General features: G+C 33.2%; 4 protein-coding genes across 4 annotated transcripts; 2 read left to right on the plus strand and 2 right to left on the minus strand.

The window, feature by feature from the left end:
* The first annotated feature begins 143 nt into the window (after positions 1–143).
* On the plus strand, positions 144–5,302 carry LOC108869710. Its single transcript, XM_033280827.1, has one exon. The coding sequence runs from the start codon at positions 4,148–4,150 to the stop codon at positions 4,418–4,420; it is 273 nt and encodes a 90-aa protein (XP_033136718.1). The 5' UTR covers positions 144–4,147; the 3' UTR covers positions 4,421–5,302.
* On the minus strand, positions 5,273–9,903 carry LOC103842201 (polyubiquitin-like). Its single transcript, XM_033280796.1, has one exon. It carries the CDS (start codon positions 8,352–8,354, stop codon positions 7,227–7,229), a length of 1,128 nt encoding a protein of 375 aa, XP_033136687.1. The 5' UTR covers positions 8,355–9,903; the 3' UTR covers positions 5,273–7,226.
* Positions 9,904–10,146: 243 nt separating this feature from the next.
* LOC103842202 (60S ribosomal protein L39-1) lies at positions 10,147–10,836 on the minus strand. The gene is made up of 3 exons (XM_009118827.3): positions 10,701–10,836; positions 10,492–10,595; positions 10,147–10,412 (listed from the first exon to the last, which is right to left on the minus strand). The coding sequence occupies exons 1-3, from the start codon at positions 10,701–10,703 to the stop codon at positions 10,364–10,366; spliced, it is 156 nt and encodes a 51-aa protein (XP_009117075.1). The 5' UTR covers positions 10,704–10,836; the 3' UTR covers positions 10,147–10,363.
* A 306-nt stretch (positions 10,837–11,142) lies between these two features.
* On the plus strand, positions 11,143–15,892 carry LOC103842203. The gene has a single exon (XM_033280800.1). It carries the CDS (start codon positions 13,485–13,487, stop codon positions 14,535–14,537), a length of 1,053 nt encoding a protein of 350 aa, XP_033136691.1. The 5' UTR covers positions 11,143–13,484; the 3' UTR covers positions 14,538–15,892.
* The last annotated feature ends 118 nt before the right edge of the window (positions 15,893–16,010 follow it).

Genomic DNA, 16,010 nt, shown 5'->3' on the forward strand with positions numbered 1-16,010 from the left:
CCAGATGTTAAAATCTTTTTAAAAAGAAATAATCTACAATTTGACCAAGAAAAAGAGAAATAATCTACAAAAAATGGCATAGAATCGAAATTTAGTCACACCAAATCTTCAGTGACAAAAAAAAGTCACACCAAATCTAATCCAATATATTATTTTCAGATTTTTTTTTAAATTATACAACAGTATTATGGCCCCTACCAAAGTGGATGCATGTTAACCACGTGTTACCAGTTTACGTTTTCGACTCTTGTGTTACCAGCCTATAGTTTTGGCCCACGTGTCGATTTTCTATCTTTAGTGATGCCAAAATTTTAATTTTCCGGTGATCCGGACTCGAATCCAAATGGCTTCACTGTATTGGGTTTTGCCTTCAAATTAATCACCACTGGACCATGTATCAATTTTTTTTCCAATTTTTCTAAATTATGTTTTTATGACGAGATGTAACAACATTAGGGTAAAATTATCTTGGAGCGGATATGTTTTGATGAAACTCTATTTGAGAATTTTCATCAAAAAGTTAGCTTATACTTATCAAAGTAATATTAGCAGTTGATAAAATCACACCAAGGAATTTTGTTATATTCATTGAGGAACTGAAAACCAGAATTGATTTTGTCCAGGATGATGAACATGTGTATTGAGTAGTCGGAAGATTGGAGAAGACAATTGATCTTAACTTTTAGAGAAAAAAATTATTTTCTATAAACAAAAAATATAGTCGAATGGATACTTTTAGCAAAATCATCAGAACATGAGATTCAAAAGCTTTATTCGACATCAACCGGGGTGAAATCCACCAAGACTTATCAAATTAGTGAGAAATTTTTTTACCACTTAGAGCTTTGATCTGCGACTAAACAAAATGAATATATATTTTCTTATCTCTAAAAAGGATAAGCCTAGAGAGATGATTAAATCTAGACATATTATCTTATGCAATATGAGTTACAAGATTATATCTTCGTAACTTTGATAGAAGGAATGCCTCCTCATAAAAGGGATCGCAGTGACCGGGCATGAGCAACTACTATGCAAGAGATTCAAGAGAGTTACCCTGAGCTTAATCTTAAAGACACAATCTGCTTTTGTGGCAAGATGTTTAGTCACATATAATATAATAGAAAGGCAAGAAAAGTTTCATGCTCTCAGCACTAACCCAAAATGTATGGAATAATTTATGACTATCAAAATAGACATGAGCAAAGCCTATGACATAGTGGAATCAGGTTTAATCGAAGCATTGATGTTAAAGATAGGTTTCACGGAGAGATGAGCTAATCTTCGTATGTGCTGTGTCACATTAGTTACCTGCCAAGTTATTGTATATAGAGAACCAAGAGGGCGCATATAACCGAGGAGGGGCCTAAGGCAAAGAAATTGCTTATCTCCCTTCTTGTTTATATATATTGTATAGGGTACTAATCTCCCTCCTGAATGGCGTGGAAGTATAAAAGCGGATTTTGGGACTTCGCTCTGCTAAGGCGAGTCCTCAAACTTCACATTTCTTATTCACATATGATAATTTTTGCCTCTTATTTATTATCGATCCATAAGTCTCTTAGTCTCATCTTATTTTCATATCCCACTCTTGTTTATTAAAAATTTCTAAATATTCCCTTGACCACATGGCACATGCTCATCCTTCGTATAAGTCATTTACATACAACTCCTTTGACTCGTTGTGACAACACTCTAGTATATATGATGAAGATTATATACACATTTTGGAAATATTTCTTCTCCAATGTTAGAAGTAGTACGAAGCGTGGTCAAATTGAGAAAATCAAGGAAGTTTACACATATGATAGGATTATTGAGAGTACATGTCAGTTGTGTAAAATACAAATTTGGGAAAGGTTCACTGTATGAAAATCAAATCAACCCGACCAAATGATTATATGTTATATACAACTCGGGTTTTTATAGAGCCTTCACTACTCTCTGGCTCAACCTAATACATCATCATCGACTCAAGGTATGATCTTCTATTCTATCTCCAGTTACATGTTGTTCATAACGCTTTTCTAGAAGTAGTCACAATCGCATTTATGTGACTTTTAATCTGAGCACTTAAAGATAAAATGGAAAAATACGATGTCATGTGAATACGATGCTCTTGAAAAGAATGGGACTTGATTCATTATGGATTTTCCACCGGTAAAGAAGCCAATTGAGTGTCACTGAATTTTTACAATCATAAATAAATCGAATGGTGATCAGGTTGAACAATATAAACTAAGATTAGTTGCATATGAAAATAAACAAGAAGAAAGTGTCAGTTATGAAAAAACGTTTACTACAGTTGTGAAAATGACGATTGTGTGAACATTTCTCAAAGTTGTAGCTGTAAAACAATGGAAAATTCACTAGATGGATGTTGATAATGCATTTATGTCATGGTGATCTACTGATCTACAACAAAAAGTTTATATGAAGTTGTCTTCAGGATGTGCATCAAATGGTTAGAAAAAACTATAAACTCAAGAATCCATCATATGTATTACGTCAAGCACCTTGTTACTGGATTTTTGTGCTTACTGAGACTTTGAGAGGGTATTTTTATATTCTATAAGAATTTAGACTATTCATTTTTTACATTAACAACTGGGGCACTGCATATACATTCTTATTTAAATGATCCTAAAGCTATTTAAAAGTTTAAATGATATCTTAGTAAATGCTTCCATTTGAAAGGTTTAGGTATGTTGAAATATTTTCTTCGAATTTAAGTAGTTCAATCACCTCAGGGTATATATTTGTTTAAGAAAAAATGTTTCTTGACATTGCTGTGGGTGTTGTTGCTGGGAACTAAGCGAGTAGCTACACACACACCAATGAAAAATAATAATAAGTTAGCTATAGTTAGGGAGATTTTGTTAATGATATCGAAGGTTATAGGATACTTTTTGAAAGGATCAGTTTACTTTACATATGCATGATCATTGTTTTCCTAAGATGTGAATATCCTGGCTCAAATTGTGCAACATTAACGTAAAAGCATTGGAGTTCAGCTATACTCGATCGAATGGTTTGGTATCTTGAAGGATCTCCGAGTTATGTTAAAGGCAATGTCAAATGCAGACTCAAACTTATAATTCGCGACTTTTTGTGATTTGGAGCTGACATTGTGTCCTATATGATCTCTCAAACTCTCACATGTTATGTTGTCATGTTTTTTTTATATGTTGTCATGTTAGGTTATTCTACTGCATGTATGACTAAGATGGACGGGGGGGTCAGCATCTACTTGTTGGCTTTTGGTGTTTCTGAAAAATCCTACATAGTTACATAACTTACATTGTGAATATAAAGTTTCTTTACATATTGCAGTTAATCAGATATTCCATGAATGGACAGAGTATACAAAAGTGAATTCTCACTACGTTTGGGATGAAATCCAAGATAATACACTAATTACGACTTATATATACATACACTAAATGCATTCACGATACAAAATTTCTTTTGTATCTAAATCACAAGTTGAACATTCAAAAATTGCATATATACTTCAACATACGGGAAAACATATAACTATTATTTACTATTTATGTTATATATTAATATACTTTAAGTTGAGATAAGTATCTCGGGCGACGTAAAAAAAAAAGTATCTAGGGCATTTCTATCATACATATTAGGCTATTACAATCAATGAGAAAAATTAGAACATTTTTTTTTGTTTGGACAAAAACACCTACTTTTATATATAAATATAAAACGCAGACGCCATTTTCTTGTATGATTTGGTATTGAAGTCATTAAAATTCCAAATTAATATCATGATTTACTTTGACTAGTGTCATCTAAGTCGTCCACTGTCTTGTTGAATTGTTTTTCGCGTCTATTTTCCACACTATTTTCTTCTTCTTTGTTTTCGTCGCCAACAAGTATCATTGTTAAGTACAGCAATACACACATATGCAGCTGCCGAAATTATGAAAAAGATCTCATCCTTTCAAGGAATCAAATCTCCTAGAGAATGATATATAATATTCAAAGTGGCCAACCAAACAAACAAAAAGTTATATATATATATATATATATATATATATATATTTTTTATTTATATATAAATCTCTATGCCAAAAATATTTCATAGTTGTATCCGTTGGCATATATATATATACCAACGGATACAACAATGAAATATTTTTTGCATAGAGAACAAAAAAAAAGGATTATCATTGTTGAAATAAGCATGATCAGGGACAAAGAACATAAGATTGGGAAGAGTAAGCATCTTGATGAGAAAGAGTGTTTACTCTATTATGGCATAGAGAGGGTTGTGAGGGAGGAACCAGACCTCGCTGAAGCTGGTTTTGCAAACCGTGTAGTCGTCCTAAATCCTTCCTCCATATCGGCGTTCTCCCGGAGTTTCCCCTTCCAACCAGAGCTAGAAGATAAAAGATCATAATAATTCTCCACATTTCTTAATTAGCTGAATAAGAAAATAAGTTGCTAATTAGGGAAATATTGAACTATTATAACAGTAAGAAGAAGTATACGAAAATGAATGAATAAAGCGTTTATGGAACTCCAGCAACGAAAGGGTCCGATCTATATATACATGTATGAGTGGTTTATTTTAAATGATTTTGAAATTTTGTATCTTTGTTAATGTCAAACCAAGTGAATTTGAACGATGCTAAATTGGTACTTTTGTCAAACTTTTAATGATGCTTTTGTGATATTGACTCGTTCTTTGTTATATATGCCTCAGTGTAATGTCTTGTGCTCAACTTTTGTATACAATTATAAGAAGCGTTTAGTCCCCGTTGTTGTGTCATTTGGGTGGGTTGGTTGATCTTTTTACTGATTTGTTTCACATATTATGTAAGCAACCCAAAAACTGGAAGAAAAGAAAGAACGTCATCCCTTTATATTTATGAAGAATGTTTTAAGCATTAGAATCAGAATACAAGAGAAATAAGAACCAAACACAACACTTAGCCGACAAAGAATAATAAAATGCTAGGTTGCATGGAAACGGAAACGGAAACGGATACGTTGAAACGACACGTTTCGAAACGTGGAAACGTGATTTTTGATTTTTTATGCTTTGGAAACGTTTTAGAAACGTCTATAAATATATATATATATAGGTATATATATAACTGATTAATATTTGCATTCATTTTTATTATGTTTACTGTATCTTAGAATACAAATAAACAAATATTCATTCTATTTAATCATACGAAAAAAATAAGCCATTATTAAACATCAAATCATATAAAAATTCAAAATAACAAAAACCCAGTACTTAAATATTAAATAGTTTAACTAAAATAAAAATCATAACAACAAATCATAACTAATTGAAAAGTTTTAGCGTTTCCTGAACAAAAACGCGAGTTTCCAAAATAGAAATGCAAGTTTCCACTAAGTTTCCAAACTGAGATTTTCAAGAAACGAGTTTTCAATGCGTTTCCGCGAGTTTCCAAAAGATTCTGATTCCGAAACGTTTCCGAAACGTGAAACGTACCTTCGACCGAGTTTCCATGCAACTTAGATAAAATGTTTACTTTTCGGTTGATATATAGGTCAAACCAAAGATAATAATTGACCTTTCTTTATTTTTACCGGCCAACTTAGCCGTATTGATAAAAGGTTAACCTAACAACGAGTTCACCAGGAAGAGAAATTTCAAACCCATTGTGAGGTATTTTTAGGGAGGGGGGGGGATTCCAGTTTTACATAACAAAAATACATACACACAAAAGTGTTGTATCTTTGTAAGGAGAAACACATTTGAAACAAAAATAATAAAACCATTAAAGGGGTGCAAAATAAACTTAAAACTGTAGAATCTAGAATTATGAAAAAAGATTCTTCAGGCTCCAGGAATTAAAAAAAGAAGAAATTATGGAAACTTGATATAAATTAAAGCTCAGGGCATCTCTAATGATTTAAACTTAAAATGAGTTCAAATTTGAAAAATAATGGCCAATTGAACCATATTGAAAAGGATTCTTCCCCTTAAACCTTTAAATCCATTGATTTTGTCCCAATATACCTTAGCTTTTAAAAATACAAATTTAACCCTATAATTAACATTGGTATGTTTTGAACCTATGTTGCATGGAAACTCGGTTGAAGGTACGTTTCACGTTTCGGAATCAGAATCTTTCGGAAACTCGTAGAAACGCATTGGAAACTTGTTTCTTAAAAATCTCAGTTTGAAAACTTATTGGAAACTTGTGTTTCTATTTTGGAAACTCGCGTTTCTGTTCTGGAAACGCTAAAACTTTCCAATTAGTTATGATTTGTTGTTATGATTTTTATTTTAGTTAAACTATTTAACATTTAAGTATTGGGTTTTTGTTATTTTGAAATTTTTATATGATTTTGATGTTTAATAATGACTTATTTTTTCGTATGATTAAATATAATGGATATTTGTTTATTTGCATTCTAAGATATAGTAAATATAATAAAAATGAATGCAAATATTAATCAGTTATATATATATATTTATAGACGTTTCTTAAATGTTTCTAAAGCATATAAAATCAAAAATCACGTTTCCACGTTTCAAAACGTTTCGATTCAACGTATCCGTTTTCGTTTCAATGCAACCTAGTTTTAAACAATAAAAACAGTGGTGATTACATAAAAAAAAAAGATATATGGATGCAGTTACAAAAAATGGTTGCCGATTATTAGGCAATTTAAGTGGTGGTTACATAAAAATATATATATATAGTTGCAATTATATTAAAAATGTATGTATTGTTGAAATTATAAGTTGGACATAACTTTTTTATCAACTGTTCATGTTGTTGTTTTAATAGAATAGGTTACATGAAAATTATATATATTTAGTTGCAGTTATATTAAAAATATGTATTGTTGAAATTATAAATTGGACATAACATTTTATCAACTGGTTGTTGTTTTAATAGAATAGATATTAAGAGTTGATATAGTTTGAGTCCTAACAGGAAACGCAGAGTCAAGGAATGGCCGTGTTGTTTGTCACCTCCGCCATGCTTGGCAATCCAGTCGCCCTTATCGCCGGAGTTTTATTCTCCCTCATATCACGAGGCTGATTCCTTACCAAGGGGTATCTCGGTTTTTCTATTTTGTGTTTTAGTCATTCTTAATTAGGTGATCATCAGATTAGTGAAAAACAAATTTGAATTCGTGCCCGTAAGAAAAAAAAATCCAATATAATAAGTTAAAAACAAAGAAAAAAAATGAATAGATTAAAGTCTATTTTATGTGAAAATACGCACAAGGTGAAGTGTTGACTCCTTTTGGATGTTATAATCTGCAAGCCTGTAACCATCCTCCAGTTGTCTACAAGCAAATATGAGTATCTGGCGGTCTGGTGCGATTCCTTCCGTGTCTTGAATCTTTGTCTTTACACGGTAAACGGTGTCTGAGCTCTTAACTTCTAAGGTAAGGACTTTATCATAGAGTGTTTTCACAAATATTTGCATTCCACCACTTACACGCTGGACTTGTAGGACTGACTCATTCCAGATCCTGTTATCCACCAAACGGCCATCCTCGAGCTGTTTACCGGCAAATAACAACATCTGCTGGTGCGGAGGGATTCCCTCTCTATCTTGGATCTTGGCCTTGACCATGTCAATTGTGTCTAAGCTTTCGACCTCAAGGGCTATGGTTTTGCCTGTAGAAGTCTTAACAAAGATTTTCATAATTCCTCCCAACATGAGGACCATGTGAAGAGTATTCTCCCTTTTGATACAGTAATCAGCCAAGGTATAGTCATCATTCGTAATACGTCCGGCAAAGACCAATCTCTGCTTTTCGATAGGAATTCCTTCCTTATCTTGTATCTTTGCCTTGAGGTTGCCAATGGTGTCTGAGCTTTTGACCTTAAGGGTTATTCTGGTCTTGTCAAACATATTTACGAAGATTCGCATTCTACATCTGAGAATCAAGTGGAGAGATGACTCTTTCTGGATATTGTAACTAGCCAACGTACGGTCATTCTCAAGGCTATTCCCGGCAAAAAAAAGCATCTGCTGGTAGTTGGGGATACCTTCCTTATCTCGTATCTTTGTCTTGACGTTGTCAATGGTGTCTGAGCTTTTGACCTCAAGCATTATGGCCTTGCCTTCAAAAATATTTGCGAAGATTCTCATACCTGTGAACCTGAGAATCATGTGGAGGGTTGAATTTTTTTGGATATTGTAAATAGCCAAGGGACGGCAATCCTCAAGCATCTCTTCTTCAAAGACAAGCATCTGCTGGTATGTAGGGATTCCTTCCTTATCTTGTATCTTTTCTTTGACTTTGCAAGTGGTGTCCGAGCTTTCGACCTCAAGAGTTAAGGTCTTGCCTGTAAAAATCTTAATAAAGATTTGTATCGACATCTGGAAAAACAATAAAAAGTACAATTCTCGTTAGCACACAAGACTCAAAAGTAAGTGCAGAAAATTACAAGGGTTCTAACGAATATTATTTAACAAGAAAGTCACCAAAGCAGAAAGCAAAGAAATATTAACGGATGAGTCAAAGATCTACGGAGAAAAGATATACTTAAGAGAAGAATTCACGAAAGTTTTTCTGAGGTGTTAGGGGTTTGTAAGATAGAAGACTTCAATACAACAGGGGATGAGGTTCCTTATATGATTACTTCTTTGATCCAAAACTGAAAAAAAAAAGGATGAAAAACTTTTTGAGATAAATATGAATCTTAAATATAAACAATTTATTTAAAATACAATCCTACAGATTTTTTTTTGAAACATAATCGTACATATCATTTTTTATTATATTACAGATATGTAATCTAGCTAAAGTTAAAAGAAATAAAACAAAACAATGTCAGCTCTAGTCCCATAATATTTTAAAGTTATGTAGTTAAATTCCTTATGTAGTTATATTTATTCTAATGGTTTTTGGATTGATAATATATATGTTTACAAATTTTATTATTTGAGAATTAAATTTGTGCCATGCTCTCTCCATGATTTTAGGTATTTTGTTTATTTGTCATGTTTTTATGATTTTGATTAATGAATCATTATTTTAAATTATTTAAGACTATCAAAATCACTTATTGTGATATTTTTTTAAAAAAAATTGTTAATATATAATTATCCATAAAGTAAAAATGAATTTTATTAGTTTGATAATCATCATTATCTAAAAAGGTTTTATATTTTACATTATCCAAAAATATTATACATCATAATATTTTTAAAATAAATATAAATCCATGTATATAATTTTATGTATCTATGAATGTTTTCAAGTTTATTTTACATAATAAAAGATATATTATTAAAAAAATATATTTTATATAAATTTTTAATATTTAATTAGTTTAAAAGCATGAAAATCTTTAAAATTATTAACTATTCTGTAAAGGATAAAAAGAGAAAATATTTGTTAAATCTATTAAACTATTAATAATCTGAAAACCATTATAATTCGAAATAAATTCTTCTTCCAATAAGCTCCATAAGTAGAGTTTTTAATACAATCGAAGTCTTTGACCAGAAAACTACAAAGTCCAGATCCATTTCCAAAATGTTCGTTGATAGACTCAAATGGAGAATGACTGAACCTGGTGTGAACCGATAAAACGGTTTGAAATATGCGCATACGACCGATTCTGCATTCTAGAGGCCATATTTGATCATGTTATGCATACGGATATGAAGATAAATACAACATCTCCTTAACTATCAATGAATCTAAGGTAACACGATACTTCAAATATCTTATAAATTTTGAATGAAAATAAAATTACGTAGTTACCAAAAAGGAAGAAAAGATTGTATACACACTAGGCGTATTTGTATCAACCACAACTCAGACGAAGCTTATCCAAGTTGAATCAACAAACCAAAAATGGCTACACTTTTGAGGGTAAAGCCATGGAAACAATCGACAAGATATTAAGCAAACGTATTAACCAAACGACATTGTTAAACCTATTTACTTGTGAAGAATCTTATATGATTATGTTTTGTTTAGGTAGATAGAATCACATAAGTATATTCTCAAGCCTAACCAACACATTACCTAATTAGCAGGTTTAGAAGAGGGCATACACCTACCTAGCATAAAACCCAAACTTGTATCAGCACAAGTATCGACCTCAAGTTAACTAAACTTAGTGAACGGTGGAGAGCAAAAATCTGGATACAATCCATGAGACAGGATAACCAATAAACATTTCCACAATCTTTGAACTAACTCAACCCGACAATAAGTACTCTTTGGAAGGATATTTTCAAAACAAAACTGATTAAAGATTGTCTTACACAAACGTTAACAACATAATAGTCACAATCAAAACTGAGACAAAACACAAACAAAACTCAAAAGTCTTGGAAATAACCGAGCTTCCACAATACGCAACCGTAACCTCTTAGAATCCAAGTTTGGTTCTGCGCCAGTGCCTACGCTTTGCGTTGTACCTGAGATCAAAACACAAACCCACATAAGATTTCACTAAATCGATCAACCATAGAATACACGAAACAGAAAATGACGAGCCTGATGGTGTTGTCAGTGCGAAGACGAATCCAGTGAGGAATGGGCCTGTTCTGCCTCATCTTCTTCGCCAGCTTTTTCTTTATCATGAATGACTTGTGCGACGGCTGTTTCATACAATAAAGATCAAATGTCACGAACCTTCGTTAACATTTTTAAACTAAGTACGTGAATGTAGAGTTTAAGATCGAAGGAGAGGGTAGAGGACGTACCATCTTGAAGCCCTGCGATCTTGTTCGTGGGACGGAGCCGAAACGAAGTTATACAGTGAAAGAAATATTCTTTATAAGGGTCACGGTTTTAGGGTTGCAGTTTTAGATTGGGCCTTTGCGGCCCATTTGTTTCAGGCTTTAGGTTTGGAGATAAAGTAACCCAGTTCTCCAAGGGGTAAAAGACATGTTCGATTTAATGATTTAACTAGGTGTCTTGCCCGCATATGCGGGCTTAATCGTTTACAAATATTTATTAGTTTATTTTTTATTAATTCAAAAACCAGCATAATAATTTATTATTTATGTTTTCAAAAAAATTAAATCAAAAATATATATATATATATATATATATGTGAAAAAAAATCTAATTAAATATGTATGTTTAATTAAAATTTATTAAAGATAACATTGACTTTAACCATTGAATTTATTATAATTGTTTTATATTTTACTTTTAAATTTTATAATTGAAAAAATATTTTAAGAAAACAACACAATATATAAGAATTATCTTATTTTAAAAAAAATAATATTATTAATAAAATTTCGTTTTTGATTATATAATTAATTATATATAAAATTTATTAAGGGTATAAACGATATTAACCGCTCTAACTTTTAACGTGAGAGCTTGATTCCAAAAATTTACTTCGCAAATAATAGTATAGATCTGATTTTGTTATGAACAAGACTAAAATGGCACTCTAGACTTTTTTGAGCAATTCTTTTTTCTGTAACACGATTTTTTTGGGTAATCCATTAGAAGAATATAGGTGTTGAATATTTCATCACCCAATATGTATGATGAAATACAAATGCAAGAGTGGAACACTAATCACATCTTAAACCTGACTAAAAACATGAGCTCCTCAAGACCTCAACAAACAAAAACATAAAAAGTACAAAAGATGAGACACTCCAAATGTACATCGTGGAGGAACAATCTCGGACTGTATTAATCCAGTCTATATGTGAGGAATATAGTAGGCAATGGTGATGTAAGCTCTGGAAAAAGGAGTTTGTTCGTACTTGATGTATCATGAAGCAGAGAGTGATTGGTACTCAAATACCCTTGATTGTGGTAGTCTCGGTCACTTAAGAAACGTATACTCTTCCACATGTAGTGAGGAGGTACGTGTTATAGTAGCTCCAGCTGAAAGTTCTGACAAGTAACAAAATAGTATAAAATAACCCTTAATAAAAATAAAGATGCAGACGAGATTCAGAGAATGACCCAATAAAAAAGGAAATTTGGGCTAAAACTGTTCTGATGAACGACCTAGATTCTAACGCGTAAAATATGATTCAGAGATCCTTTGATCTTGTTCTTGAAACACCCTTACTACTTTTCTATATAATATATTAAAAACTGCAAAAATAAAAGAAAATCTGGATAATTTGGATCTGAATCTGATGGGTAATCCAAGCATAAGAATAGACATCCAACTGCACGTCCCGATCTATGGAATTGTTGTTTTGACAACGGAAAAAGGCTCCCTTATGTAAAAGTAAATATCTGGCCAATCAAGAATTCGGAGAAGATTGAATTTTATAGTTATTCTCTGAATGATTGGATACAGAAAACTCAGACACACATGTCTGGAAAAATGTGGCATAAACAAAGAGTAGTGGGTAAAGCACCAATCTCGCAGTGAATTGGTGTATGATTTCCATATAAGTTTGACATTCTCAAACTTTTTCTTTTGCTAGCTGGAACTCAGAAAGCAACCCGTAACAAAAAGTTCAATACATATCAAATCAAACCAATAAATGGGCATATAATTATTGAACTTATCAAGAATTGAACCTTTTTTAATGTCTTAACATATTTGATTCAGTGATTTATACGAGTCTAGGTAGGTTTAATTTATATCAACCCACAAATTTATCAACATTGCTCTACTTGTTAGATGATAGTTATTACCATCGAACTTGTATTCATTCTAAACCTCATTTTTCTTTAGAATATAATTTGTTCCCGGCCCTAATCAGGGATTTTAACCGAACCATACTAACCTAACCAAATCGATAACTGGCACTGAATCGAAGTGTCAAATCTTTTAGTTTTATTTATAGTATGTTTTGTGTGCTTCTCTGTGGATAACTCATTTGAATACCATAACATATATGTATGTCCATAGCTCTGCTGATATTATATTTGTTTTTACCATTTTGAAAATTTGATAGCTTTCGGCCTTCACCATAACTAAAAACATAACACTGACATAGACAAAAAGCAAACTAGGTTGTGGTCTAGTGGTAAGAGGATTTTGGGTTGCTAAGCAATCCAGGTTTGAAAGCATCACATTATATTTTATTTTGTGGCCATGTAGATACGGAGTCATACATTAAACTTCATTTGAATATTCGGAAAGAAAATCTATCTGTGGACTGCATTTCTCCAATTTAGTATGGGTTTTTCTTTAGACTCCGGTTACCCCCAAGTTAAAAATAAAACTAACTTACAATGGCTTCCATCTAGGAGATAATGCATGCACATATAGCCTCAGTGTGAAAACCGGTTTAGAATATGAATGTGTCTTTTTCGGTCTATTATCCACAAAGTTGCTTTCAAGTTTTTTTGACTTGACCCACTCTTTTTGAATATCAACATGACAACTCACTTTCAGACACACAGGCACAACAATCAATCAACCTGTTTATGAGTTAATAATAAATAAATTAAACGTTAACACATGATAAATTCCTATATATCTTTGTATGCATGTAGTGTACACACGTATAGTAAGATTCTAAGGAAACAGAGAAGACAACACAAAGAAAATGAGATCCTTTACTCATAGTCGCGGTGGCTCCTCCCCCTTGTCTGCCTGTTTCCACCCTTCCACCGCCGCCGCTACCAACGAAGATACATCGTCTTCTCTTCCATCACCATCAGCTACATCGCATTTTCCCGGCGACCTCCCAAACCCAACCACCACTTGCACCTACCACACTAACGTCGGCGTTTTCTTCCTCTCATGGTCTCAGTCCTTCCTACGCCGCTCTCTCCACCTCCATTTCTACCACTGCAGCTCCGCAAATTGCTATCTCCACTCTCCAGATTGCTACAGCCACTCCGTCCCATTCACTTTCAGACTAGAGATCAAGCCTCTGACCTTCTGGAGAAAACATGGATCCAAGAAGATATCTAGAAAGCCTGATATTCGAGTCACGTGGGACCTGACTCATGCAAGATTTGGTTCAGGACCCGACCCGGTGTCAGGATTTTACGTAGCCGTCCTTGTCTCCGGCAAGGTCGGTCTTCTGGTCGGAGATTCTCTGAAACATAGGCCCAAGAGACAAATCTTGGTGTCGAGAGGTGAGAATCTGTTTGGAAATAGAGTGTACCATACGAAAATCAAGATTAAAGGAAAAGTAAGAGAGATCGGTATAGATGTTAAGGTTCATGATGATGCTACTCTCCGGTTTAGCGTAGACAATAAAAAGGTTTTAAAGATTGAGCAGCTTCAGTGGAAATTCAGAGGAAACGCTAAGGTCGTGATCGATGACCTGACTATACAGTTATCATGGGATGTATACAACTGGATGTTTGTCGACAAGGATAAAGCTAATCTGGTTAAAGTCCCTGCCGTGTTCTTGCTTCGGTTTGAGAATCAAGAAGTGGAAGGGAACGATGTGTTGATGATGAAGAAGCGTGAGCGGGACTACCTCGTCTTGGGGAAGGAGAACTCTCGAATGCTGTCGTTTAGGGCGTCTTCGTATGGTCACTGGTCTTCTTCGGTAATGGAGTGGTCGACTTGTAAGGAGGAAGATGAAAGGAGCTTTGGACATAAGAGTTGGTTTTCTTTGGTTGTCTATGCTTGGAGGAAGTAAAATGACTCTTGGCAATAGTTTCTTGAAATCCCACCATGGGTCAAATAAGGAAACCCAATATACCAAAGATTAGGTCACTTCATCTAACTGGTGTTATGGCTTTCCTATAAATTACTTGTGTAGTTGTGTATAATTTTTTTACTCTTATAAAGATATCCATCATGTGTGTCTCTCTCTATAAACAGAGTATTACCATTAATATGAATAATCTCTTTCTGTAACTTAATATGGTATCAAAGCTTTGTCTTAACCTACTTTTTTCAATCATCTCTCTTCTTCTTGACATATTCTTTTCAATCATCTCTCTTCTTATTTGCACCAAATCTAGTATTGTTGCTCCTATCTTTAATAACGCAGCTGATTTGTCTACATCATGTGAAACATGAAAATAAGGTGCTGAGAAAACTAACTAAAATTTGAGCTCTTTTCGACTCGAGTCTCAGATTTTCCATGACCCTCTTCTTTTTAATCTCGTGAACATGAACGTTCTTTGACAATTTTAATACAGCCTTATTTTAACTCAATTTTTTTAACTAAAATTTGATTGTTTAAACTTTTTAATACAGCTTTATTACATTAGATTGTACTCCTATTTGTTTACCTTGACCTTGGCATTAAAGAAACCTTGAGCATATGAGTTGTGCCATTTCTTTATTCTCGGACAAACTCCAACATGAAGGTCTCTCCCAACTTTAATTCATTGGTTACACAAAAACAATTTTTCAACTTGTTCACTGGTGATAGTGGTAACAACGGCCAATCTACTCCATGTTTATCTAGTATAATCATCCATCTTAGTTATTTGTTTCGTCTCTCGCGAAGGGTCATGAAAGTTTGCACAAATTTCAATCATCCATAAAGTACAACAAAAAAGATTAATCAAATAAACCCTATCAGCTTCCCTTCAGTCTGGCTCCTGCAAGGCAAAGAAAATCAGAGAAAAACATAAGAAATCAAACAGAAGAATCAGAGAGAAAGGAGAGAAAAATTAGAAGAAAATCAGGCTTGGGGAATTAATCCTTACCAACTTATATCAGCTTGGTCGTGTGTAAGAGCTGAAGGTAAGCCATCTGGATAAACCCTGGCAGCTTGTTCTGTGATTTGAACTTGATCCTACCTTAGCCTTTTGTTGTGCTACTCAGGCCAGTTGTGAGATAAACTTTGTATCAGCCGAGTTCACCAATCCTTTGAGTTGATCTAGTAAGCTGTTTAGTCTCTTGTTCACATCAGTTTGTACTTAGTTGTGGTCGGATCCTTTTTGAATAGAACCGATTGACTGATTTGTTATCCAACCAGATCAGTTTGTGCTAAACCTTGTCCGGATCAGTTTTGTCTTAAGCTTTTTCAATTGTGTATAGGTTAGGGTTCAGATCAGTTTCCTTTGAACCGCTAAGCTGAACTGATTTCTTGTTGGACTGAACAGAATAACTGATTGATCATCTTGTTCCATCTGTTCAGTTCAGGTTCAATTGG

This window comes from Brassica rapa, chromosome A09 (genome assembly GCF_000309985.2).
Source record: "Brassica rapa cultivar Chiifu-401-42 chromosome A09, CAAS_Brap_v3.01, whole genome shotgun sequence".
Lineage (NCBI taxonomy): Eukaryota > Viridiplantae > Streptophyta > Magnoliopsida > Brassicales > Brassicaceae > Brassica > Brassica rapa.

Excerpts from the sequence above, each read along its gene's own strand:
- LOC103842203 (XM_033280800.1), top strand. The coding sequence starts at position 13,485 with ATGAGATCCTTTACTCATAGTCGCGGTGGCTCCTCCCCCTTGTCTGCC.
- LOC103842201 (XM_033280796.1), bottom strand. The coding sequence starts at position 8,354 with ATGTCGATACAAATCTTTATTAAGATTTTTACAGGCAAGACCTTAACT.
- LOC103842202 (XM_009118827.3), bottom strand. Across the intron at positions 10,413-10,491 it reads CGCACTGACAACACCATCAG|GTACAACGCAAAGCGTAGGC; the intron begins GCTCGTCATTTT and ends TTTTGATCTCAG.
- LOC108869710 (XM_033280827.1), top strand. The coding sequence starts at position 4,148 with ATGAAATATTTTTTGCATAGAGAACAAAAAAAAAGGATTATCATTGTT.